The 27,912-nt window shown below is 43.5% G+C and overlaps 5 protein-coding genes and 1 pseudogene across 5 annotated transcripts; all 6 read right to left on the minus strand.

Annotated features, from left to right (window-relative positions):
- Nucleotides 1-513: 513 nt before the first annotated feature.
- cldnj (claudin j) lies at nucleotides 514-19,663 on the minus strand. The gene is made up of 2 exons (XM_004075234.5): nucleotides 19,476-19,663; nucleotides 514-1,679 (listed from the first exon to the last, which is right to left on the minus strand). The coding sequence occupies exon 2, from the start codon at nucleotides 1,652-1,654 to the stop codon at nucleotides 1,019-1,021; it is 636 nt and encodes a 211-aa protein (XP_004075282.1). The 5' UTR covers nucleotides 1,655-1,679; nucleotides 19,476-19,663; the 3' UTR covers nucleotides 514-1,018.
- Nucleotides 9,125-10,741, minus strand: cldne (claudin e). Its single transcript, XM_004075235.5, has one exon. It carries the CDS (start codon nucleotides 10,647-10,649, stop codon nucleotides 9,978-9,980), a length of 672 nt encoding a protein of 223 aa, XP_004075283.1. The 5' UTR covers nucleotides 10,650-10,741; the 3' UTR covers nucleotides 9,125-9,977.
- cldnf (claudin f) lies at nucleotides 12,099-13,332 on the minus strand. The gene has a single exon (XM_004075236.5). It carries the CDS (start codon nucleotides 13,192-13,194, stop codon nucleotides 12,448-12,450), a length of 747 nt encoding a protein of 248 aa, XP_004075284.3. The 5' UTR covers nucleotides 13,195-13,332; the 3' UTR covers nucleotides 12,099-12,447.
- LOC101160928 (claudin-4) lies at nucleotides 15,029-16,335 on the minus strand. Its single transcript, XM_004075237.5, has one exon. It carries the CDS (start codon nucleotides 16,234-16,236, stop codon nucleotides 15,601-15,603), a length of 636 nt encoding a protein of 211 aa, XP_004075285.1. The 5' UTR covers nucleotides 16,237-16,335; the 3' UTR covers nucleotides 15,029-15,600.
- Nucleotides 18,134-19,039, minus strand: LOC105355451 (claudin-3-like; annotated as a pseudogene).
- Nucleotides 19,664-26,678: 7,015 nt separating the features above from the next.
- On the minus strand, nucleotides 26,679-27,573 carry LOC101159933 (claudin-4). The gene has a single exon (XM_004075233.5). The coding sequence runs from the start codon at nucleotides 27,489-27,491 to the stop codon at nucleotides 26,904-26,906; it is 588 nt and encodes a 195-aa protein (XP_004075281.1). The 5' UTR covers nucleotides 27,492-27,573; the 3' UTR covers nucleotides 26,679-26,903.
- Nucleotides 27,574-27,912: the final 339 nt, after the last annotated feature.

Here is a 27,912-nt window from a genome sequence, read left to right on the forward strand (position 1 = left end):
GACCGAGGAACCGCTCCGGGACGCAGGAACCACTCTGGGACCCAGGAACCGCTCCGGGACCAGGAACCGCTCCGGGACCCAGGAACCGCTCTGGGATCATGAACCGTTTTCGGGACCCAGGAACCGCTCCGGGACCCAGGAACCGCTCCGGGACGCAGGAACCGCTCCGGGACCCAGGAACCGCTCCGGGACGCAGGAACCGCTCTGGGACCCAGGAACCGCTCCGGGACCAGGAACCGCTCTGGGACCCAGGAACCGCTCCGGGACCGAGGAACCGCTCCGGTTCACAGAGACTTAACCTTCATCACAGAAGTGACGCACCGACCCTCCAGCTGTCTCCATCTCCTCTTCTCTTCAGCGCATCATCACCACAGACTCTGAAGGAACCAGTTTACTTCAAGTTTTGATGCGTAATGCAATAAACATTTGTAAATGAATGTAAACGTGTTGTAAATATTGTAATGATTTTTTGTTTGATTTGGTTGATTTGGTTTGAAAAAAGGAAAAACACAATGAAAGTATCGCATTTATTCAAGACTTTAGGTCATGCATTCATTTGCGGAGGATGAGAAAGGGAATTTTCTCTTCTTTTTCTATTATTGATCCAATTAAAAGCTGAAAAATAACAAGTTACACCCCAATAGTGAGGAGTTTGTGCTGCTTCTGTCAGAAATGTATTTTTGTATGAACAGATCAAAGACTTTGGATCTAAACACAAACCTGACGAGGCTTTTCACACACAGGGTTACTCTGGTTGTGCTTCATCAACACAAACATGATCAGTGCTAAGTTAGGTTGATGAACATGTCCAGAAACTCACTAAACACTGTTGTATAGAGGAACTGAGGGCTTTGGTCACAGATGGACCACGACACATGCCTTTAATGTCAGACGGAGGTTCTGTGCGGTTAAGCTCTGCAGTGGCTCCATCAGCAGTGACGTCCTTGAGTCTTTTTTAAGCCACCGGTTCTTCGTATTCCGTCTAAAAAGTCGTGCATTTTCAGGCTGTGTTTGACCTTCACACGTAGTTCTTGATGGCGTAGCTGTGCCGCGCGGCCGTCCTGGCTGGGATGTACCCGCTGGAGGAGCCGCGGACTCTCTGTGGAGGACAGCTCAAGCACAGGATGGCTCCTCCACAGAGCAGCAGTCCAAACGCCACAAAGCCGATGTAGATGGCCGCTCCCAGCTCCCTCTTCAGCACCTCGGGGACCCGCGGGTTGTGGAACTCCGTGATGATGGTGTTGGCCGTCCACGAAACGGCGACCACTGTGGTGAGCGCCGCCAGGCAGAAGATGGCCCCGGAGCTGAGCACGACCTTGGCCTTGAAGCGTGGGTGGCCCAGGCAGTTGGTGCATCGCGCCCCCAGGAGGAAGATGAGAAACCCCAGACAGCCCAGCACCATGCTGATGCAGATGAGGCCACGAGCGGCCTGCAGGTCGGGCGACAGGTCCAGCAGGGCGTCGTAGAGCTTGCACTGCATTTGGCCGGTGTACTCGCTGACGCAGGTCATCCACAACCCCTCCCAGAAGACCTGCATGACGACCAGGTGGGTGCCGATGAAGGCCGTCACCTTCCACATGGGCAGAGCACAGATCAGGATGGTGCCGGCGAGGCCCGTCATGGACAGACTGATGCCCAGCTCCTGCAGCGCCATGGGACAGGAGGAAGCCTCTGAAGCCCTGAGAAGCACAGAGACGTGAAAATGAGCAGGCCTCTGATGCTGCATTTCAAACATTCATGCATTCATTTTTGCTCACCGTGACAAAACTCTTCTAAAACTAAAAAGATTGATCCCTTCTGGGGTCCCCAGAGCCTAACCTGGCGACTGTTGGGTGAAGGCGGGGCATGGCACACACTCAGTCAGTGAACCTATGAAGGATGTTTTTGGACAGTGGGAGGAAGCCGGAGTGCCTGGAGAAAACCCAGAACTTTAGAAAGGACCCAGCCGGGATTTGAACCATGGCCTTCATGGCCCGTGACCCCGAAAGGGAAATATCAGGTTTACGCAAATGTGTCGTTTTCTAGGATGCAGTTTCTGCAGAGCAGCAGGAGTCCATTAGAAACCTTTCTCTGAGTTGTGGGCGGGACTGTTGGCGTGGAGTACGCCTGCCTTCATTTTCTGTTGTTTACACGCTCTCCCTCTAGCTTACAGCCCCTCACATCCCCAACCTAACAATAACGGTGCAACAAAAATGGGAACCAGTATCGTAGCTATCCAGCCGTACAGTTTAGATCCAGATTCAAGAGCAGACGAGGAAAACAAAGACGTTCATGGATCTATTTGTCTGTAAATGGATACATCAGAATGGAGCGGAGCAGCGAGCTTGTGGCCCCGCCCACTAAAGCACCTTTGTCACAGCTACAAGCTCTTCCAAACAGTATTATTGTGACTGCTCCTGATTCACAACTATTTAAATTAAGAAATAATCTTAAGCTTAATTTTCTTTTTAAATGTCCTCATCATCAGAAAAATGCCACAAGAACACGTTGACAACAGCCTTTTCATATGTGTGGGTCTGTAACACGTGTAAAAAGACAAATGAGGTCAGTCAACAGAACAGACAGCAGGAGTCAGTGTTTGACTAAAGATGAATGACATCACAACGGGCTCATCTGTTCCAAACTTGTGTTAGAATATTGTTTTTGAAGGAATAAAACCTTTTTTTTCCGACAAATCACAATAAATATTTTTATGAAAACGTATTGTGAAACATAAATAATTGTTTGTAACACAGTTTTATCAGAGGATTAATGTCTGTGGCTGACGGCACATTTATCCTCCACAGAACGGATGTTTGATCAGCAGCTGATGACAGGATTTCCACTCAGGCCGGGACACAGGAAGTGTTGACAAAAGTCAAAGAAGCTGGACTCTGGCTGGGAATAATGTTGCGCTTAACATCAGGAACCTGCAGGCACTTCCTGTCAGGTCAACGAGAAATCTGACCTCTGATCTTTAGCTTGAAAAAACTTTCCTGACGCTCGCTTTTAAATTTAAAATCTTCCCCCCAAAAAAGATTCTTCAACAAAGAACGTTATTTTGTAAACTTCACATCTCCACCTGATCCAAAGTTGGTTCCAGCGTTTGTTTACTAAGCAGACTCTGACAGAGCAAAACCTGCTTCACCTCAGACCGCTGGTCTCTGAGACATGTGATCAGATCCTGACAAACTGGTTCTCGCTCTTTTCAAACGTAAACAAGAAAAAAAAAGTCCCATGAGAAAATGTAAAGAGGAAGGCTTTTATTTTGAAAATGTATGAGTTACAAAAGAAGACTGAAATGTTGGTTTTATTCGGGTGTTGGCAGAAAAAGAGGCCTCATGGTAGAACGTCTGTCCTGAAACTGGTAGATGATGGGTTCGAGTCCGCTGGAAAGTTTCAGGCTGTGCGACGCTCCACCACAGGACGGGGGACCCCCAGGAACTGGAAATGAAAATGCAATTCAGGGTGAGCCCAAACGGGTGGTGGGTCCCTGCACCTCCCTGTCTTCAGTTCGGTGCAGGGACGTCGGCCAAAACCAGACGTCTTGTTGCACGGGCCAACTGGCACACGGACGCCAGCGCTACGACTGCAACAAAGCCGATGTAAAGACACGCCCCCATCTCCACCCTTCCAAGTTCCTGGTCTTGGAGCGCCATGGTCATCCCGTAGGACGAGGTCCACCGTCCAGCAGACGATAAGGAGCACCACGCCTGACAAACCCCGAGGACCAGCTTGGTACCCTGACCGGCCTGTGAAGATGAGGATGAAGATGAGCAGCCCGGCGGAGCACGTGATGACGATGGCGAGGGCCACAGAGGACGGCCCCTCAAGGTCCAGGCTAAAGGCACCAAGAAGTCACAGGATCTGCAGGACCTGTCTCCTCATGAATGATGATGAGCGTTGTGACTCGCCACGTGGCTGTGGCGCACATGACCAGCAATCACAGCCAGAGCGCAGCCAAGCATGGACACCATGGTTGGATCTGAAAGATGGAAGAACGTTGGATTCAAACCACAAACGGCAGATGGAAGATCTGCAAGCGGAGATTTGAGCTCGACGTTGGAGAAGCGTCTGATTCTAAAGGGGAGTTGGAGTTTGGTGGACTCAGCTCCAGGCAGGTCCAACAGCAGGAGACCGTGGGGGACCAAGTGTCTCTGAAAACAGAGTCAAGGACTTCAATAACCAACCGGAAATCAAAATAATCGAGAGGGACTCGGCTGCAGACACCAAGTGTGTGACATCATAGGCCGGAGGCAGAAATTGGTTGTTTTGTTTCTGGTCTGAATGCAGAGTCTCCTCGCTGTATCGCGGTTCACCTTTATTTAGTGCAATTTCTGATGTTTTTCTCCATGAACTTTCAGAGATTAAACAAGAGAGGAAAGTGTTAAAATGTTCATGTCTGTAAAAAAATAAACATAGATAACCTGCTCAGTATTTCTGAAGCCGCTGCTCTGCTACTCTCACTAAAGTGCAGAGAAGTAATAATTGACTTCAGGTACTTTGACAGAAGTAATCCAAAGGTACTTTTTCCATGTCTGGAATTTTTGTCATGTTAACAGGCAAACATAGACAGTAAAGAATTGAGATTCATAGAACAAGAGGAAAAAACACTTATTTTAAACCACAAATTAAATTAAATTAAATAAAAAAAACGTTAAAAAGTAACTTAGAAAAAAGTACAAGAATTTATATTTCTTGCTATTAAATCTTTTTTACTCTTTGATACATTTTATTTTGACATTTTTTTCCTTTAATTAAAAAAAACCCAAATTGATTGATTTATATTTGGTAGTAGTAAAAAGGAAACAGTAAATTTCCATTTGATTAATCACCATTTTTCTAAAACAGTGCTAATCTTTTCATTTCTACCTAGAGTCCCATGATGTCAAAGCTTTAGTAATGTCTTAAATCTTTCGTGTGGCGTTTCCAGGCGTTTTATTGCATGTAAATGAGTCATTTTCCTGTTTTGTTAAAGGAAACCAATTGCGGTTGCCATAGGAACCTGCAGCACTTTTCAAAAAGAACCGCGAATAGTGATCATACCTCCCTTTTCCAAAACAAGACTTGCTTCCGCCGGTTTCGGTGGAAAAGGAGTCATGTGACCTGAGAGCAACGAATCAGGTGACGTACGGAACGTACATGAATACGTCATCAGAGACGACACACGTGAGGTTTTTCCCTTAAATGTTAAAAAAAGCCTTTTAATGCAAGAAAAGACGCTTTTTTCAGATATTTGACTTACTTCCACCGAAAAGCACTCACTTCAAAATTTTAAAAAACGTAGTTATTTATTTTTTTGAATAGACACATTTTATTTCCTCTAGAAATCCAACTTTCAGGTTATTGATTTATTTTAATTCCAAAGTAACACTCCAGCACCACAACATATTTAAAATTCAGAGCCTAAATAAATGAAGGGAATTATTTTATAGAAGAGATAAGGGAATTCAATGCTTTTTATTTGTATTTATATGTGTTTGCCAACAGTCTGAAACCCATTAATAGGTGAAATCACAGACTAAAACCCTAAAAAAAAGCAAACTTGTCACATAATAAAATAGTAAATAGAACAAAATCAGATAAAATAAAACAAATATTCAATGTTTCAAATTTTCACAAACCTTTGATATACAGTGATCCCTCGCTATAACGCGGTTTACTTTTCACGGTTTCGCTACTTCACGGATTTGCATCGTGCATTGTGTTCTGCATTCTGATTGGCTAAAAAGTCACTCTGCTTCTTCTCTACCTGTGCGTCAATAACGTTGCAGTTTAATATGTACATGTACGTAAATCAGCGTGCCAAATTTACGTTACGTTACGTACGTGCAAATTCTCTTGCAATTTCGAGTTTCTCTAAAACCCATAGAAAAAGAGTGACAACAACTGCCTATCACTATGTTCTTCTCCCGAACAAACACACCTGCACCGTGGGTTTCATAAGAAGAAAACACTGCAGAGCGGAGTCAGGATGCAGCGGCTCAGTCTGAAGAGCAGTGAAATACACCTGAGTCACTATTTGTACGACTGTACTTTGTATTTTTTTCATAATCATTTTAAATTTTCTCCCGTTTAATCCAATTACTCGGGTCGCGGTGGGCGGGGCTAATCTCCGCTATTAGAAGCCTTCTGTTCACATAGATGATTAAAATTATTATTTGACAGTACAGTACAGAGTTGTTTGTTGGAAAAAAAAACGTTTCTAAAGTACTTTTATTTGTGAAACAAATGCTTGAGCCTGTAAAATGGTCTGTTCTTCCTTTTCAATGTATAATAGAGTATTTAACTGTATATTAATTGTAAGAAAAAAATAAAGGTTTCTACTTCACGAATTTTGCCTATCACGGGTTCTTTTTGGAACGTAACCCCCCGCGAAAAACAAGGGTTTACTGTATGTAAAAAGACTAGATGTAACCCTTGTGCTATCCTAGGCACTTTAACATTGGGAGTTGGGTCATCTAGACCCACTAGACAGTGCTCTGAACCTTTTTTCTTCAATGATTTGTGATCTTCACTGGTGTCCATGGATTACATGAAATCCTCTCCACCTCTATCCACCTTTGTCATGGTAGGAATAACACACCAATGTAAGGGTGGGGTCATCTAAGATAGCACAAGGGCTAAAAGTACAGGTGTCACCACTAAAAAAGTCAAGGTGAGGATGGGAAGAGACAACAAGCATTTGCCAAAGCACACATTCGACAAAATGCCCCAAATATAACGTGAGTAAAAACGGAAGATGACATGAAACAGCTTGTCTTGCTTTTCACTGTGGCGCATGGAGGCCAAAGCAGCCGAACCAGCATGAGGAGTCAAACTCGCTGGTCCCAATACTATGATCCCAATTTTAACCCTTGATGGATGATCGTGTTGATGGAAAAAAGGTTCAGAGCACTGTCTACTGGGTCTAGATGACCCAACTCCCAATGTTAAAGTGCCTAGGATAGCACAAGGATTAAACCAGTTTTACTCAATTAATCTGACTGATCAGCTTCTACTACTAGGTTTCATTCAAACTGTCAGCAAAAAGTTTTCCATTTAAGTGTACTACAAGTTTATACCAAACGTAAGGCAGTTTACTAGACGTTTACTTTTTATATACTACATATTATAAACCTAAAATGTTCTAATTTAGTCTGTTATTCTATTAGTGTACCTGCTACACTACGTATCCTTGGTTGATGGTTGGCTTTATTTACTTATACTCAACTTACAAAATAAACTTAACGTGTGATATACTTTTTGCTAGGAAAAGAGCCTGTAATCCAGCTGTAGTCTCTGCAAAACATGGTAAACACAAGCCTTTTGAATTTCTGACTAATGTTTTATACCAACAATCAACCAGTTTACTGTTTAAAAACAGTTTGAGGTTTTTATGTGAATTACTTTGAAAAGTCGATTCTTGTTCCTAAAAAAATTGATGTTTTTGTCGTGACTCCAACAGTTTTAGTTAGTTTTTTTTTTCCAAACACAAAAAAATAAATATACTTCGGTTGTAGTATGAGGTCTAAACAGAAAGGTCAGAAGTAAGTCCTGAATTTCTTTACACGAAAGACACATGAAGTGGGGCTTTAATCCTCACTTCTACATTTAAATTTACCTTAAACTCCTCATTTTTATGTAGAGGTTTGGTAAAAATTGCATCAGTAGTCCAGTAAAACGATGCCCTTTGCAGATGTTGTTGTGATAAATTATCCCTTGATGACACCTCTAAGGGAATAGGCAGAAATTTCCTTTGTCAGTTTTTTTTAATCATCTTTCTAAGAAGTGAAATAGTTTTAAAATGAGAGCAAACTTTTTTCTTAAGTTCACATACTCAGTAAACGTGAAGCCACACCCTGTTGAGAAACTGTGTGGTTTCTCCCTACATCCCCCACACCTGAACACCTGAGCTTTACCTCTCCCAACATCTGGCAAACAAACAGACTTTTCATGCACTAACCACTGATGGATCACTTTTATATTGCGTATACGGCGCACACATCACGTTCAAATTACGTAATTGAAGCACAAATCCCTGTTGAGTTGCATGTAATCACGTTCTACGTTGATTTTCATGGTCTTTTGCAAACTTCTTCCATGGTTTCAACCTGGTTCATATGTGACACATCTGTGAGAAGTTCATGTAAAAAACAACTTTTTCTCACCTATGACCAACTTTCATCTGCGCAAATTGTACGCAGTGGCGGTGTGGCATGGTTTTTCCTTACATACCCCAAGGACTGTAACCTATACATTCATGTTGATGTACCATCACTTAAGTAAGAAGCCACCAACACCACCAAAGGTGTTTGAGTCAGGTGTAACCCTTGTGCTATCCTAGGCACTTTACCATTGGGAGTTGGGTCATCTAGACCCACTAGACAGTGCTCTGAACCTTTTTTCTTCAATGATTTGTGATCTTCACTGGTGTCCATGGATTACATGAAATCTTTCCACCTTCATCCACCTTTGTCATGGTAGGGAGAACACGTCAGGGACACACACACTGACATCGTGTTCGCCTCCTTTTCAGACCTGCTCTTCTCCTCCTGACCAGTACGACAGTGTCACGCGCCGCTGCTGAAAGCAACTTGTTTTCAGCTGAGACTGCCGTGCACGTTGATTCATCAAACCGGTTTCGGGACTTTTTCCCTGTAGAGTCTGGAATGTGGAAGAAAGTGACGGGGTGCGTCCCCTTTGATGACATCGTCATCGTGAAGATAAGGAAAAGAACTTGCAGGGCACAGACTGATAAAAGCTTATTCAGATGAGGTCATAACTTTTCTTGTTTTTTTGAATCAAGTTTTTACTGGATGTGGAAAATAAAATATAACTTATAATATATAAATAATAGTGTCTAGGTGACGGCTGTGACAGTTTCCTTAAAACAAATCACACTAGTAAATTAAAACATTTACTGAGTCTTTAGAGAATTTTTTGTTAATTCTACTTCATTTAATTGTGGCCTATGACTTACAATATTCTATATTTGTCCTTTAAAACATTTCGTGTGTCTTTATCCGCTGTTTAAAACGTCTAACCATTTTAAAAATCTGTGCATAAATTTAATTTGGTGGCAACAAGAAGTACTTTAAGGATAAATGATATAATCTTCATTTAAATATTTTAAAATCTCTCTAAGTAAAAGCAAAAAGTTGAGTGTTTTTGTAATTGTTTATTTACGCTCACATGTGGACATTTTACAGATCCTTTCGTCTGAATTGTGACCCTTAAGGCTCAGTACATGCAAAAGCAAAAGTTTAAAACCTGTCCCATCCTTCTTCTTGAAAGTGGACTGATGTAGAGCCCACATTCCAGTATCTCAGTCTAAAAGTTTTACACGTCAGATTCATTTCCCTGTAGAAAAACCAAACAAACCCCCGCTGGTCGTGGAACAGGTAGAACCTCTCAGGCCGGTTGGGAACATTGTTTTCCATTCTTCTAGTTTGAGGAATTTTTTAAACTTGTTAGTTGTGTTTACTGTGACAAAAAGCTACGTTTTAAGGAGCAAACCAGAATCTGGACTCATGTGTAGTAAATGTAGACACTCCATGTAGCAAATACAGAAAATCTGCCTCGTTTGATGAAATCAAGTTTACTGGAATTTAAATACAGTTTTGACCAGTTTTGAATACTCCTTGAAATAAAAGTAAAAAAAAATCGTCATTAAAAATGAGTAAAAGCAGCAATCAGAAGATTTAACCAAACAAAAGTTTTACAGTGTAACTTCAGAAAAGGTTGCTAATGTTTTGAGAGTATTGTAGTGTACATATTTCTGCTCCTCTGTTTCAAAGATCACAAAGAGATGTCGTCCAGGTGTGCCGACGCAGCAGGTAATGCAGGTTCTCCATCTCGGCTAGATTTATGGTCACATTCCAGAAGTTCTTGGCTTTTCTCCAGGCTCTGGTTTCTCGGAAGAGCCAGTTTCATAAAGTTCATCAGTGGTTCGACCGGCGGTGCTGGAGATGTAGGAGTTTTTGGAAAAACAGTCTTTCAGCTGCAGGACGGTGCTCTCAGACGTATTCCCGGCCGCTATTGTAGGACTTGGGTTGACCGTAGGACTTGGGTTGGCCATAGGACGTGGGTGGACCGTATTTTACCGGATACTCTGGGCTTTCGGTCGAGGGAGGGCAAGCGCTGCAGAGGAGTGCCCCGCCCAGGATGAGGAGAGCAGCAGTGCCCCAGCCAATGTAGAGAGCGGCTCCCAGCTCTCTCCTTTGCGCTTCGGTCATCATGGGGTTGTAGAAATCCCTGATGATGGTGTTGGCAGACCAGCACACTGGGATGAGGACAAGAATGCCGGCGCAGATGAAGACGGCCCCTGCAGCGATCATCACTCTGGCCTTTCCGCGCTCTTCCTTGATGAAGTTGGTGCACTTCCCCCCAGCGACGGCCAGGATGACTCCCACAATGGCCACGATGATTGCGAGGACCATGAGCGCCCTGGCGGCTTGCAGATCCTGCGGCAGCGCCAGCAGGGAGTCGTAGATCTTACACTGCATCTGGCCTGTGCTCTGCATCACGCAGTTCATCCACAAGCCCTCCCAGATGATCTGTGCCGTGACGATGTTGGCTCCGATGAAGGCCGTCACTTTCCACATGGGGAGGACGCACACGATGATGGTCCCCATGAAGCCGACGATGCCGAGGACGAAGCCCAGCATCTGCCGTCCCATTGACACCATGATGAATCTTCAGAAGGCGATCAAGTCCAACAAACAAGCAAGTCAGGTGAGTTTGAAGAGGTGAGTGAAGGCTTCTGCACATCAACAGGGTTTTAAGGTCTTGGTCGGGGGCGGAGTCAGTGAAGCCCTTCCCTGTTGACCCATCTTTTACCTGTCCAACCAGATTCTTTTCATTATGTCAGGCAGACAAGGCAGTTTCGACGAGATGAACGTCTCTCCAGATTTAAACTCAACCGGATGCTGGGTTCGGATTGGACAAGATTTTGGAAAGTTGCATCCAGTCACAACTTTTGGGTCAAAACAAAATGCCGACAGTGGGCGGAGTTTCACCGGAAGTCAGGAAGACGCCTTTTATGGGTTCTTCCTGCCTTTAGTTTCAACCACTAAATGCTGGAAACAGTTTCACAGTTTTACCTTCAGGCTGAAGCGACTGACACCTCAGTCTTTGATTAGTCTGCAGGTAAACAGAGGTGGAAGAAGAACGACTGATTGTATTTATACATAAACACCTTTGACACAAACTCCTGTTCAGACAGAAGAACAATGAAAGTCTGTTCAGACCAGCTGGAAGAAGACTTTCCATCACAAGATGCCTTCAGACCCCGGGCCTTTTCAGCACCAGGAAGTCTCTTAGTCTACGTGACATCTGGTTGGTGGTTCAATTCTAGAATCGCCAGTCTTTGTATTCTAGGGTGGGGCACCTTAACTTCAATTCTAGGAAACAATTTTGGACTAAATTGTCAACCAAACCATATAAAGTTCTGTTTTTATCACAGAGAGGAAAGATAAGTGTAGAAAATACAAAAAAATAATCTTTCAAGGACAATTTATTATTCGTTCTATTTATTTAAAGGGGTAAAAAAACAGAAAGTTGTCTTTTATTACTTATTTCTTTGTGAGTTGTGATGCTTTATGTAATACATGAACATGTATAAATAATACTGTGGTTTCACAGGGTTGATTGATCGATTGATTTGGTTTTTTTAATCAGTTTCAGCAAAAAAAGAATGGAAAAAGGCAATAAAATTAAAATTAGATACTAAGTGAAGAAAAGAAAACAGTAATGTCTTTTTGATGTTATAATTGCTCCTTATCATAAATAAAATATTCTGTACTAATGCATACAAACACACAATGAATCCATTAATTATGGTGATTGTTGAATAGAGTTTAATTCATAATGACACATGACAAAAAGAGTTTGTCCTACTCTGGTCTAAGTATGTGTATAAATATATATATATATATATATATATATATATATATATATATATATATATATATATATATATGTTTTGAGCAAAATAGATGGGGTTTCTTTAAATCTAAACACCAGTTTCTACTCTAGTCGTGCTAAAAAAGTCTTCACCAACATAAATGATTTTTTCCCCTTTTTTTAGTACTTCCAGATGCGTTTTATGAATCAATCCACACAAAAGTGGAAACTCCTCACAATCATCCATTTATTGGCAGTGAAATATTCAAATCAGTCTGTTGCAGACAGAAAAGCAGCACTTCTTACACAACATGGTCTGTGTTCAAGGAAACAACATGGGAATATGAAAGCCAAGCATTACACATATTTTTCCTGGTCGCACATTTGATAAGACACAATATTGTTTTAAGAGTTTTGGACAAAATAAGAAAACAGGGCCAGTTTTCTGCAGGCTCTGCAATCACAGAGATCTAATGTCATTTCAAAGTCAGATGGAATTCCGGTCATTGGTGGGAACCAGAACACAAGCTGTCTTAAGCTGCCGTCGTGGCAGGAATGCAGTTTTTGAGCAAGTCCTTCCTTCTAGATGTACTGTCGAGGAGAGTACATGGCCGGAGCGGCGTTGGGCTTGACTGGTACGTATGTCCCTGAGGCGGAGTACGGCATGCTGGATGCAGGGGCGTACGCAGGCTGGTAGATGGAGCGGTTCATGTACGGACCATACGGGTACATTTGTGCACCTTGATTCTTCTGGTAGTAGTTACTATGAGGGGGGCATGAAGTGGTGAAGATGATCCCTCCTATAAGCAGACATACAGACGAGACCCAGCCGATGTAGATGGCAGATCCCAGCTCTCTCTTCTGAGTAGCAACGGTCAAAGGGTTCACGAAGTCCGTGATGGTGACGGACGCAGACCAGCACACTGGAACCAGGATCAGAACCGCCGATAGGATGATGAGGCAGCCGCTAATGATCACTGTGTTGGCTTTGGAAGCGTCTTTTTCTAAGCAGCTGGTGCACTTGACTCCAACAAACGAGAGGACGAAGCCGATGAAGGAGAAGATGAGGCAGGCGATGACCAGAGCCCGGGCCGCCTGCAGATCCGGCGTCAGGCTCATCAACGACTCGTTCAGCTTACACTGCATCTGGCCGGTGCTCTGCATCACACAGTTCATCCACAAGCCATCCCACACGATCTGTCCCGTCACGATGTTGGCCCCAATGTAGGAGGTGACCCTCCACATGGGAATCCCACTGCACACGGCAGCCAGGACGAAGCCTATGAAGCTGATGATCTGACCCACCGTCTCTTTGACGACCCTCCCCATGGTGAAGAGGCTCTTTTCGGCGGTGGATCGACGCTGCTCTCTGTGCTGTTGTTTGCGGCAGAATGAGAGGCAGCAGGGCTGCCTTGTTGTCAGGTGAGTTCCTCTGGTCAAACAGGATTCCTCGTCTTCTCTCAGGAGGCGTGGCATACTCTTTAAAACAATGGATCATCTCTGCCTCCGGGGCTTAAAAACAACCTTTAAAATGCAGATTGATGATAAGAGAGCTCCTTTACTCTCTCAAAGTTCTGAAACCAAGTTCCTGATTTCATTATCTGACTAAATCTTATCTTTTGACAGAATTTTGGTTTTTGTTGGTTTGAAACTGACATTTACTCACTTTTTTTATCCCTCTGTTGTTTACATGTCTTCCCTCATCAACTCCATAATTAGATCAGCTCAGGTTCCAGTCCTTCCTGGTTGTTGTCTCGTATTCCTTCATTCCTTTGTTTAGAATCAATCTTTAGGGTTTGTTTTTGTTTTTTGCACTGTAGACTTGCAGGAAGTCACCCGTCCGGTTCTGAGAACATTGTTGAACTCTGATGAAACTCTTAGTCAGAATAATTTGTGGAACTTTAGCGGAAACCATTTGAAGCTTGATTTACTGTTCAGGAAAAATGAAGGGGACTTCTGCTTAGAGGGACTTGTTTATTCCAGAATGAAACAAGTGAAACCCAGTCAAAGATGGAATCCCCCCAGTTCTCTGATAGCTTCTACAGCTTTCATAGACATGTAGACGTGGCTACCAGCACACCATCCATTCCATCCTTATCACCATTTTTAAACATTTTAATCTCCTTAACTCCAAATCAGACATTGGCACAAATTCAGAAGATGCAAGTCCATTTTATTGGTCATCGTCAGGCCTTACCTCCACTAATGTCTGGCCCAACAGGAAATGTGGCCCAACAGTACCACACTCTGACAGGATCAAGATCAGCAGACGATCTGTCCACCATCAACGGAGATGAACCAGCGAACTTTCATCAGGAAATAAAACCAAAGTGAGTTTGTGATGCTAACGTCTGTCAACTAGGGCAAAAAAACAAACAAACAACCCCAGCACCCATCAAGGGGGAGATCTATCCATTTATCTTCCAAACCTGCTCCCATGTACGACAGAGTATGAAGGCCACCAAAAAAAGTAATATAACGAGATTTAAAGTTGTAACTTTGCGACTGTAGATCTCATGAATTTACGAGAATTGCGTAACAGTACACAAACCAGAATGACTGTAGAAGTTGTTCGTAATTTGGGGATTTTTTACGTCACAGAAACCGGTTTTACAGACTGTTTTATTTGATATAAAGAAAATACAGTTAAAATCATGACTCCTCCACCACCGTGCTATACAGTTCCTTTGCTTATTTTGGATTGGACGGGCTTCCTTTTCTTTTTTCCATGACGATTTCATGACAGAAAAAGTTACAAAACCTTTCTTAGGAAAGCATAACGACTGAAAACGTCATGACAGAAGACTCCTGATTTGTTCCTTTTCAGGGTTACTTAAGTTCAAATTCCGACCTCTTCCTGTATTTTGGTGCAGTTTCACTGTATAACACATTGCTGAAGGCACTTTCGCCAAAAAATGTTAACCTTCACAATTTCAGAAGTATTTTTCTGTTGTCTGTGTTTTATTTCTATGAAATAAGAGTTTTAGGACATGAAGAGCTTCCCGCCACAATAAAAGCTGGTTTTTCAGCTGAGGGGCTAGAAAAAGCTTTGAGGACCTGAAGTTCCCTCCTGCATGTCGTACAGAAACTGGAGTGTAAACAAGCGGGTGACACACCTTTCATCAGCTGATTCCTGCTGACTGCTGTGAAAACAAACTTCTCCTTTCCCGTGTTTGACTTCAGTTTAATTCAAAGTTGCAAAGTACAGAGGCTTAAAACCAAAAAGTTTACATTAGGCTTTTTTAAAACTTGATTCCATGAAGAAAACATTAGAGGTGAACACAGATTTCCTGTGTTCAAAGGTCATGACCCTCAGGCAACAGTTCCAGCTTCCTATGAGGATCAGAAAGCCAAACTTTTCGTCTTCACTTCAGACATTTCCAGGAATCTCTGGAAAACAGCTCAAAGTGCACATCGTTCAACATCTCAAGCAGATAACCTTTTTCTTTTTTCAAAATAAAAGTGAAAAGTTTACATTTTTCTAACAAAGACAATCAGTAAAAAGTGTAGTTTTAACATTAGGCACTAAAACACAAGTAAAAATTTCCCCAAAATGAGTTGAACAAAAGTTTGAGAAAGAGCAGGGAAGCTCCACGGATGGGTTTCACTGCTGTGAAATTGGAACGCAGTCTCTGTTTCTGTGCTGGACTTCACTGAAAGACAGCGAGGACTTCATGGGGGGAAGCTTCGGTGCTTTTGGAAGGATCGCTTCTTCAGAGTCCGTGCAGGAACATCTCACACGTATTCCCTGGATGTGGAGGCGGCCTTCACCGGCGTGAACTTGGGCACATATCGGGGCTGTTCGTATTTGGGCGGGCAGTTCCAGCACAGAAGCCCCCCTCCCATCAGCAGCAGCCCCGAGGCAGCCCAGCCAATGTACAGGGCGGCCCCCATCTCGTACCTCTGGGCTTCAAACGTCATGGGGTTGTAGAAGTCGTTGATCACCGAATTGGCGGACCAAGAGACCGGGACGAGGCAGAGGAGGCCCGAGAGGATGAACATCACCCCCCCGCAGATGCAGGCCTTGGCTTTGGACTTCTCGTGGTCGATGCAGTTGGTGCACTTTCCACCAGCGATGGCGAAAACCAACCCAAAGATCCCCAAGAGGATGGAGATGATGCACATGGCGCGAGCCGCCTGCAGGTCCTGCGGCAGAGCCAGCACAGAGTCGTAGACTTTGCACTGCATCTGACCCGTGCTCTGCACCACGCAGTTCATCCACATGCCCTGCCAGATGGTTTGAGCCGTGATGATGTTGGCCCCAACAAAGGCAGAGACCTTCCACATGGGCAAGGCGCACACTATCACGTCCAGCAGCCAGCCCAAGACGGCCAGCAGGATGCCGCTGATCTGAATCCCCTGAGAAACCATCGCGCAGGCTTGAACGCTCACCAACAGGTGACAGAAACTACCGTCTCTGCAGTTTATAGTCCAGAGTGGGACAGAGACAGGACAAGGGGGGGGGGGACTGTTCCCATTGGTCAGAAAAAGTTTACACACAAACAAAGCTGCCGTGTCCTTTAGCTGTGCTGACGGCCAGAAACGCAAGCTTCAAGGTCACAGGCAACTAACAACTACAACTAACCTAAACACGCCGTTATGCAACGTGACCTGAGACAAACGGTGACAATGGGAGACATTTTTAAAAAAAGAGCAGAAGAAAAATGTGCACTTCAGGGAATCTCAAGAGTATCACGTCCAAGTCGTCCTCAGGAAGGCGGATGACTCGTCTTGAAGAGCTGCTGCTCCCCGTTTGATTTCACTCCAACCAAACCAAATAAATGTTTCCTCATAGTGATGGAAAACTGTAGAAAGTCAGCATGTCAGCAAGTTGGACACCATTTTTGTGATTAAACTTCTTAATAGGAATGTTTGATAACTGGATGCTGCTTTCTTCTTCTAACAGTAGGGGGCAGTGTTTCCAAAGGGATTGGCCAAATTCAAAAGTAAACACATTCAAAAAGGACCAGATTTGATGACTTTGGGTCCAACTTTATCCCAATTTCAAAATCAACTTTTTAAGCTTTTTAAAGTGTTATTTTTGTTCATTCATCACTAAAAACAACCCCAAAGCTGCATTTTGAACCATTCGCACATTTCTGAGTATTCCTCTAAAATCCTGCGCTCACCGGTCCCTCCCAATCCACAAAAACTAGAAGGGGTGCTGACATTGTGACATCACAAAGTGAGAACAGCCCCTTCCAGGAAGAGTCCGTGCTGCCAGCCCCGCTTCCAGGCTAGCACACACACCCACTTTCTTTTTCTGTGCACACCATGCACATCCATCTTTGCAAACGTTCAGATGTTGTACGTTTTCCTGGGTGAAACGCAGACACGCTGCCGAATCCGGCTCTAGGATGATGTCATGAAATGGACGGCACGAAAGGCGAGAAAAAGGGTGAAAACGGCGAAAGGTGGAGCCTCAGAGATCAAGTCGGAAAACGAACTGTGAAAATAACTAATTTCATAAAAACTCATTCTTTAGTGTCTAATAAGTAATATATTATATATATTGTTGCACTTTACTCTGAAAGGCTTAATAATAGCAACTATATAAATAAAAGAAAAAGAAACATTTTTAAGTCAAAAAAAGTCCCGCATGTTCAAAGTTTGTTTCTCTGCCGCCAAACTCAGAATACTGTTGGAATACCAGGATGACCATGGCAGTCATTTTGACTGCTCGGATGTTGTTTGTATATATAATCTAGATTATGTTGAAAAGATCTAAGAGTATTTGGGACAATAGGTGAAGACCATCAGACCCATCACTAGAGGAAAACTCATTTGTTCTTATGGAAAACTCATCTTCTGCTACCTTTTCCAATTAGCAATCCTTTAAACTATGATTTGGTGTGAAAATATGATTAAACAAACAAAATCAAATGCATGAAAATATTTCCAATTGGTTTTAGCCAGTTGTTTTTTTTTCTTTTTGCCACAGTATCTCTAGCTTTAAAGGTCTGCAGCAAATTATTCATATTTATTGGATTTATTTTAGTGGATTTAACTTCAGAAAATGGAAGGATTACACAAATTATTCATGCAGGAAGAAGCGCTGTAGCCTTTCCACCTTTAGAGGGCGTCGTAGCTTTGGTATTGAACCCTGTATTTCTTTTTTTTTCTCTTTCCTCACCTTATTTTGTTCTTTTATCCGTTATTTTTTCCCTTTGATCATGATTGCAGTTTTACTATTTAGTGTGACATTGTCGTTTTCTTACTCTCAGTGAGAGGATTTTGTTTTGCTTTGTTAAATTGAGCCATATTTTGTTTTTTTGGAGTATTTATGAAGTAATATTTAGACATTTTGTATGAAAGTGACAAAAATGAAAAAGTTTTGCGTTCATAACAAAACTTTCATTTTCTACAAATTTGCAAAAGTCACAAGTTAAAAAACTCTGAAAAGAAAATAATCAATAGGGTGGGGGAGCGTCCCAGCTGGGATTCAGGTTATAATTTTTCGGGTACGGTTGCATCGAACCACCTCTCCTCGCCTCCTCCTCCTCCCAGCCAGAACCGTTGGATGAAGCTGGGCAAGGACTCAAACCTGGCGTAGATATTATCTTTTGGGGGGGGGGGGGGGGGGGGGGGCAGTTGGAGCTGAGAAGTCCGCCTCCCAGAATGAGCTGGGCAGCCGACGCCGAGCCGATGAAGAGGGAGGGTCCCAGCGCCGTGCGGGATGATGGGGTTGGCAGTGTAGCTCACAGGGACACACATCTTCCACACAGTTGGTGCACTTGTCCCCGGCGATGGACAGCAGGATGGAGATGATGACGAGGGGGCGGGACACCTTCACATCTGTGCTCAGAGCCAGCATGGAGTTGTTGACCTTACACTGCATCTGGCCTGTGCTCTGGACTGAGCAGCTCATCCAGACCCCCTCCCATGTCACCTGAGCTGTGACGAGGTCATTACCAACGAAGGCTGAGAGCTTCCACTGAGGGAGGATGCAGGTCACCATGACGCCCAGGCCAATGCCCAAAATCTGAAATCCAGCAGATACCATGGCTCTCTGCGGTCGCCCCAAAGCAAGAGTCATGTTGCTTTAAAAGACCCCCAAAAGTGACACGTCTGAGGCTGGAGCAGGTGTTGTATGCAGTGAGGTGGAGCCTACGGCATCTTTCTGCCTCCAGGTTCAGGCAATTCTCAGCCCTCCAGCTTCAGGTGTGTGTTTGAATGTGCAGCAAAAAGAGATCAACAACAGGGGAAGCGACTCCCTGTTTCCACACTTTCAGGTAGTTTCTGTCGTCAAGGAAACAGCAACCAAACACTTTTTTGAAGCATGATCCTAAAACACTCAGTGTGAAACTTTTTACACCACTGAAGCTTCCTCCTGCAGGACCTTACCGAACCTTTTGTGGCCTGAAACACATTAAGGCGGATTTTCTTTCTTAACACACAACTAAAGATTTTTTCATTTACAAAATTAAACCGTGCAGAGGGCAGAAAACGAAATGTGAAAACCCAATTCCTAGTTTTCTTGAAAAATTATCAGACATTCGTGTTTAGACAGTTATCATTTAGAGTCAGCCCTAAAAATCTGGACCCTTTAGAGGTTTTTTTGGTCTGCTCTGACAGTTGCGTGAGCGTGCCGGTAAAGAGAAGACGCTGACCTGGTTACAAGCAGTCGGTCCTGGAAGAAGAGCTCCCGCTTGTCCCGTAGGAGAACGTTCCCGATCCAGGGCAGATGGTGAAAATATTCCGCAGTAATTCTTCCGTGGAGATCAGGCCTCAGCCGGTTGGAGAAGTGGCAGTGCAGGGTTCCAGTTGTCTGAAAAAACGAGGGGACAGAAAGAAAAAAAAAAAAAAAAGGGGGCGCAGGGAGGTAGAAAGGAGATCATGAATGAAGGCAGTGTTTCAGAGCCAGGAGGACTTTCAGGACTAGAATACCTGTTTTTTTTTTTTTTTTTTTTTTTTTTCCATCATTAAAGACACCCGAGCTGGACCTTGAAGAGTCTGTTCCTCGGATGGGGAGACGGGGAGGAATTTGTTTCATTAAGACTCTGAGGAAAGATGGTTTCAGGTGGAGGAGTCTCTGCTGATAACCTCCTGCAGGAAAAGATGGGCCAAACTCCAAAGTTAGAGCCATCAAACCGAGTACTGTGCTTTTCTGACAGGTTTAATGTTGTTGCCGCTCAACTCTACAACAGGTAACTAGAAAATGCTGGTGGGGGTGGGGGCTGGCGTCCGCAGTCACCAGAACCCTTTGTGGAACAGGTGAAAACACCTCCGGCACGTCCGGTTTGGATGAAAACGTCGGCCAAGTTTGCAAAATCCACAACTGCAGCTCCTAAGTGAAGCGTGGAGTTTAGGAAAATGAGGTTTCCGGGATTTTGGTGAAAAACCTGGGTCTGTAGCTGTGTGATAAAGAAAGCTGATAGGGCTGCCCATTCTCTCTGCAGGGAGAGCTGGAGAAACAGGCAGGGTGGTGGATCTTAAGGACCAGGAATGAGCGGAACATCATTTGCATATTTTTGAAGGTCTCCTCTGACAAAAGCATGCGTGGGCGTGCAGACGTCAAGGTGCGCCTTGAAAAACAATCATCTGACTGCAGGAACAGAGGAACTCAATGTGCACGGACAAAAGTCAGCTTAAAGGATAGAAAAGCTTTGATTCTTTCGTCTGGAAACTCAAATTCAAACAGCTTTCTTTAATTTAGGTTTGTCAAAACTTACAGCCAATTTAATAATGTATACTTTTTTGAACCACAAACAATTATTAAGAAAAAAGTAAAGGGCTCCCTGATGTCTCAAACAAACCAGATTTTTATGTCATCTCAATCTCATGTCATCAAAAGATGAATTTTGTCATCTCACTAAATTTCCCTTCGGGGATTAATAAAGTTGATCTTGAATAAAATGAATGCCAAATTCTTCAGCAACTCGAGCTCACATTTGTCCACCAATTCAGGTTTACATTAATGTTCTGATCCAGGGGGGTTATCCAGGAAGCAGGTTATGCTAGCTCCCACGATAAGTTTGAGGCTAATTAAGTTGATAACCTCAGCTTTCGGTTCCAGAAATGGAGGTATGTTTCAGGGTAGGTCAAGTTACCATAGCAACTCATGCTCTGAACATAACCTGGTCTGGAGCAGGTTTAGTTGAAGCTTAGTTTGTTTACAGAGAGGTGAAGCAGCATGGCGTGTCCATTTAAAGATGACTTAGTGGATGAAAAAGCTCAGATAATACTTTTTCCACCGTGAGAGGGTGATAAGACCACGTATGGATGTCGGAAAGAAACTTTTTTACTTTGATCTAACTTAATTATTTGCTTCATTTAAGATAAATCATTTTTTGTTAGGTCACCTAAAAATAACACGTAGTTTTCAGACAATTATTTTCCTTTCGTTCAAATTAATTCAGTTAATTAGGTGTAACTTTGATGCTGCTGTTAGATCGGCACCACAAGGGATTCTGGGATATCATTCCCTTTGCCTGTCTGGACGGATTTGGGTTTAAGTGTGGGTTTTTGACAAAATGTGTTTAGTTGTTTAGCTGTTTTACCGTGTTTCACCGTGTTTTGCCGAGCTATTTTGTCCTACTATGCTTACGTCTCTGCACCATGAGTGAGAGTGAAGGAGAGGATGATGAGTTTATATAGCACTCCTACCACAGCTTTGTGTTATGACAGCGACGGGAAAGTTTCTAATAAGTTTTTGCACTCCGTGCATTTTTTCCCGTTCTTTTTATTGTTATAAAAATGAGCATATCTGCCGGCTCAAACTTAGACATATGAAAGTTCAAGAAATATAAGTAATCGAGATGGAAAAAAGATTAATGGAGTAATCTGTGACATTTAGTTAGATAAATACGTAAACTTGAGTTGTATAAACAATTATTGAGTTTGAATAAATTTAACTAAATTATTTAAATTATTTTTCAGCCGTGTTACTTTTTTGATGGACTTATAATCTTTATCCGCCGTCATTAAAATCTCAGACTCCGTCTCACTTCCGTCAAGTGTCGCGCTTTCTATTTCTCTCTCCACGCGTTTCCTACGGTGGCCCAGAAGGGTCACAACACAACACATTAACTTTATACACAACACACTAACTTTACACACAACACATTAACTTTACACACAACACACTAAATTTACACACAACACACTAACTTTACACACAACACACTAACTTTACACACAACAGATTAACTTTACACACAACACATTAACTCACAACACAACACATTAACTCATGGCCGAGAAGGGTCACAACACAACACATTAACACAGTGAGCTGTGGACGGAGCTGCACGCGCACTCCTCTCCTCTCCTTTTTTCCGCTCCGTCCTCTCACACAGGCACGTGCAGTCCCCAACACACACACAGGGCAGAGCAGAAAAAAGGAGAGGAGAGGAGCGCGCGTGCAGCGACAGAGGGGGGTGTCAGAGCGGAGGGAGGAGTGTGTGTTCATATTGTGTGTGTTTAGAGGAAGGAGAACCGTAGTAAAGACAAAGTTTCTGGCAACACTGCTGCTAGCTTCTCTTGTAGCAATAACATGCTCCCTCCACAGCTCACTGTGACATTACTTTCTGTTAGGTAGTTAGCTGCTCAGCCCAGTAGAAATTTCAGAATAAAAGCACTTCAATTGCTGCTTTACTTCCGTTGTGAGTTAATGTGTTGTGAGGTAAGTTAATGTGTTGTGTTGTGACCCTTCTGGGCCATGAGTTAATGTGTTGTGTTGTGAGTTAATGTGTTGTGTTGTGAGTTATTGTGTTGTGTTGTGAGTTAATGTGTTGTGTTGTGAGTTATTGTGTTGTGTTGTGAGTTAATGTGTTGTGTTGTGAGTTAATGTGTTGTGTTGTGAGTTAATGTGTTGTGTTGTGAGCTATTGTGTTGTGTTGTGAGTTAATGTGTTGTGTGTAAAGTTAATGTGTTGCGTATAAAGTTAATGTGTTGTGTGTAAAGTTAATGTGTTGTGTGTAAAGTTAATGTGTTGTGTGTAAAGTTAATGTGTTGTGTGTAAAGTTAGTGTGTTGTGTATAAAGTTAATGTGTTGTGTTGTGACCTTTCTGGGCCACCGTAGTTTCCATGGTGACTCCAGAAATCGGCGATCTATTGAGAATGTCTTTATGTACCGTGCGTTAACCCAGGGTTACCAAGTCGAGCGTAATTACGCCAACTCATATCCGGTCTTTTGGAACCGACATACCCAGAGTAAGCAAGTTCAGGCGGATTTCAGCCAGAGTTCAGGCTTAAAGTCAGGCTAGTTTAAACATGCTTCCTGGAATACCCCCCAGATGGGTAAATTGGTCCATGGGACCGGAGTTAATGGACCAACGAGGACCGCCGTTTTTGTTTTGGCAGGTTGATGATCCACAGCTGGCTTAATTTAGTAAATCAGTCTATAGAAGTGTATTGTTTCGAGTTCCTCAGTGTCAGATTGTTACGCCCCTTTTTTGGGTCCAGGGGTACATAGAGGGCCATATTATAAAAGTAAATTTTTTTTCCCCTGACTTAGAACATAATTACAAAACACCAAACAATTCTCTCCATACAAAATATATCAAATGTATTTACAAATAAAAGAACATCAATAACTTGACTGGGAAGCAAAAAGGCTTCAGGGTGAACCAAGGCCATAATAACAAGCAAAACTCCAACCTTACCAGGGGCCTGTTTCAGAAAGGAGGTTCGACCAACTCTGAGGTTGAACTTAAACTCTGAGTTGGTCAATCGGGAGATTAACAACTCTGAGTTTTCAGAGAAATTGATCCGAGTTAGGTCAATCAACTCTGAGTGGACTGATTCGGAGGTAAGCGTCCGCACCGCGACTATAAGAAGCCATTATCAATGGAGCGCAGATATCATGAGTCACCATGGCAACCGTGAAAAAAAGAGGTCTGCGTATTTTTCGCCAGCTGAACTTGACGTGCTGCTGCAGAGTTACAGTGAATATGAGCACATATTCCAGAAGAAAAGCAACACCGCTGCATCTGCAAAACAGAGACAGTTAGCGTGGGAAAACATAGCTGCTCAAGTTAATGCCTAAGTTTGCATTTAAATCATTGTTATAAAATATTGACTGTAATAACTTTTTAAATATCGTAAGGAGTGAAATAAAAAATGGGGATATTTAGGTGTACTTTTGAAGTGTTATTCCTGGTGTAAATGCATGAAATGCTGCATAGTGTACAGAACCAATCTGGGGGGGGAAATGCATTTAACGTCGGTAATGTTTAGAGGACTTTTTTGTTAACCTTCCCCTCTTGCAAACGTTGGTCATTTTAATATTAATACATGCAATTGTGTTTTTAAAAGTGAAGTTTTGTCTACTGTTGAACCTTTCGCTGCGCGAAGACTTCTCCTTTCTTTTCTCTCCTCTTTCCGACCGACCGTGGTCAGAAGCACGGGAGATTTCCTTCAGGGCCGAAGGGAATTCTCCTTCGGGGTTCACTTCCCGTTGGAAACCCTCAACCTGCAGAGCGGATTAAGAATGACTCCAAAACAGTTATTCTGGGAATGACACCTTCTCTTTATTTAACTAAGTGCTCCGTCCTCCGAACACACAATATAAACCACGCACACACCTCTGCTCCGTGCTCACCCCCCCCCCCCCATCTGCACCTGCACTCGCCCCTCCCCTTCTCTCTCGTGGATCGCACCCCGCTCAGCACAAACACACTGCAACACTACCCTTGTATTGATCAAGTGGTATAGGTGTATGTGGGATTAAGAAAGTAAGCAGTGCTAGCAAATTGTGTTTCCAAAAAGTAATTGTTACATTAATCTAATTCAATGTCCCTGATTTCATTTTCATGTAGATGCAATCCTGCAGGAATTAAAAGAACATGGCAGCAGCTAAACATGAAGTATAAAAACATAATTCAATCAGGTCAAATGTGAGCATGTCATGGATGTAGGCTTTGTTGACAATATTTGACATATGAAACATCTACATAGCAATAACTAATGTTGTTTTCATTGTATATATGTAATTGACTGCAACGAAAAACGGTAACGCTCAAACAGAAACGTATGGGGAAATGACAAAAAATTGAGTCTTCTCAAAATCCTCGTACGACGTAAATATAATTCTCTAGGAATTAATGCAGCCTCCTCGTCTATTGGGTCCTCCAGAAAAGGACAAGCCATTCTTGTCACTTAGACCGTCTCTGTGTGACGGAAGTGTGGGCAATGAAGGTTAAAGCGAAACATACCGCTTCGTCTTTAAAATGGGGAGGGGACCGGCAGAAACTTTGAGTTTGGAGAATAAAACCTGCTCCCGACCAGGTTAGGTTCACAGCATAAGTAACCATGGACACTGACTCCGAGTATAAGTTACCTCTCTTTCAGAAACGGGTTTGACTTACTCTGCTTTCTGTGGTTTAACAAACCTCCCATTCTGAAACGGAAAACCCAGGATTTCCCTGATTTCAGGGTTAACGCACTCAGAGTTTACACTTAACCTCCTTTCTGAAACAGGCCCCTGAACTAAAAGAAAAGGGAAAACAAAGACAAACACTAACCTTCCTGGACCAATATAAACAGGAAAAAAGGAGAACTAAAGAAAATGGTCCAAATGGTGCTTTTGAAGGCTGCTGCCATCTGCCTGGGTCCAATGGAAGCCACGCCTGAAAATAATCAGGCAAACATACACACAAAGATCCACAAAACACAGAAGTCCCACTCTGACACAAAACAAAACAAAAAGAAATCCAACCCAAAACACAGCTCGTCTGCTCAGCTCATGGTTTTGTCACGTTCCAAATGATTTATTAAATGTTTTAAGCTTCCGTCACCAAGCCTGGTCTCCTACATTTTGGTTCCTACACCACCATTTGCTGACAGAGACCAGACTTTTCAGTTCCAGCTCTCAAACTCTGGAACGCTCTCGTCTTTTCTGTAAGCTTTCTGTAAGATCCCTCAGAGGTTTGAAAATGCCACTCATCTTTTTACTCAGGTTTTTTACTGCATAGAGCAGATTCAGCTTGTTAAATTTTATTGTTTGATTGTATTTTTTTGTGATATTTATATTTGATCGTGTGTTCAGCACTTTGGTTGCGTCTGCTTTTATCAGTGTCATACAAATAGTAAAATACAAAGAAAATGTCCATAGATGGGTGTCAAATTTTGTGTTTTCAGCTGCAATCTTTCTGCACTCTGAGAGTTTTCTGAATGAGGCTCGTTCTCCACACCTTTTTTTTGTCTTTGCTGCGCTCTTCCTCGATGAAGTTGGTGCACTTCACCCCCCCCCCCCCCCCCCCCCCCCCACAAAGAGCAAAGAGTCCCTACTGATCCTGAAGAAGCGGCCGTGGTGCAGCGGTAGGGATCGTAAGATTGCAGGTTCGACTCCCGCCTTGCACGCCCGTGAGTTGCTGTGTCCTTGGGCAAGACATTGCACCCCATCTTGCCTCTGGTGGTAGGCACCTGTGTTTGGCAGAGGAACCGCCATCAGTGTGTGAATGTGTGTGTGAATGTGTGTGTGACTGTAAAGCGCCTTGTCCTTGTTGGTAGGAAAGCGCTATATAAGTAAACGGCATTTACCTTCAGAGTCCTGGGTTTGTCTCTGCATCACACATTTCATTCACTTGCCGTTAAAACAGGATTATCTTCTTTTTATTTGATTGTTCTGTCCAACAACTGAGCAAACAGATGAGATCTGAAGGCCTTTATTTTTATCGGACAGGTTTCACTATTACAATAAGGCCTTATGTATCTTCGGACAACCAGGGTGTATTTTTGGAGAAACCCCTTTTTGGTTTTTTTTGTATTTGTTTTAAATGAATACTTTCTTTTTTTTTCCAGAGGGAAGAGAGAGGGGAAAAGTGTGAGGGAAGGGGGAAGAAAAAACAGGAAGACCACTACAGAAAGGCTGTGCGTTCATGATGAAAACATTTATTTACAATCTGAAGCAAACTATTACAAAAGTCTTAATAAAAAAAGTTCTGAAAATGAAAATGGTCGACAGAAATGTCCATGAAAATGCTTTGGGGGCAGAAATGTTTCTCCAGCGAGTTTCTGTCTGCTGGGATTCGATGGAATCGTTGCAGTCTTTTGGGCGTGGTCGCATCAAACGGTCTCTCTTTGCTTCCTCTTCCTCACACGTAACCTTTGCTCATAGGGCTTTTGGGGGGGCAGTTGGAGCAGAGAAGTGCGCCTCCCAGAATGAGCAGGGCAGCCGACCCCCAGCCGATGAAGAGGGAGGGTCCCAGCTCCATCTTGTTCATGTTAACCATAGGGTTGTAGAAATCCTGGACGATGGTGTTGGCGGTGTAGCTGACGGGGACGAGGCACAGAAAGCCAGCAATGATGAAGATAACGCCAGCTGTGACGCTGACCTTGACTTTGGCATTCACATCTTCCACACAGTTGGTGCACTTGCCCCCGGCGATGGACAGCAGCAGGCCGAAGATGCCCAACAGTATGGAGATGATGATGAGGGCGCGGGACACCTTTATGTCCGTGCCCAGAGCCAGCATGGAGTCGTAGACCTTGCACTGCATCTGGCCTGTGCTCTGGACCATGCAGCTCATCCAGATCCCCTCCCATGTCGTCTGAGCTGTGACGATGTTATTACCGACGAAGGCTGAGACCTTCCACTGAGGCAGGATGCAGGTCACAATGGCCCCGATCCAGCCGATGACGCCCAGGCCGATGCCCAACATCTGAAATCCAGCAGATACCATGGCTCTATGCAGTCGTCCCAAAAGCTGGAGGTTTAAAAAAGATGTGTTGCTTCGAAAGATCCCCAAGAGTGTTTGTGGCTGTGAGGCTGGAGTGGGTCTTTTATGCAGAGTGAGGTGAGGTGGGGCGGACACACCTTTGACGCCACCGTGACGTCTTTCTGCCACCAGGTGCAGACAGGTCTCAACCTGCTGGGTCTTCAAATTTGGTGAATTCCAGCAGGTGTGTGTTTGAAACTGTGACTCAGTGCAGGAAAAGGGCACAAAAACAGGGGAAGCAAGAGCAAAGTTTCAGCTGGTCTCTGTCGCCAAGGAAACAATTCAGACAGACCTTTTTGAAATTGATCCGTGTGATCCTATGAATGGATTCAGACTGGAAACATTTGGTTCGCTTAAAGCAGGGGGGGTCAAACTCATTTTCACC

This window comes from Oryzias latipes, chromosome 13, assembly GCF_053564925.1.
Source record: "Oryzias latipes strain Hd-rR chromosome 13, Olatipes_Hd-rR_3.1".
NCBI lineage: Eukaryota > Metazoa > Chordata > Actinopteri > Beloniformes > Adrianichthyidae > Oryzias > Oryzias latipes.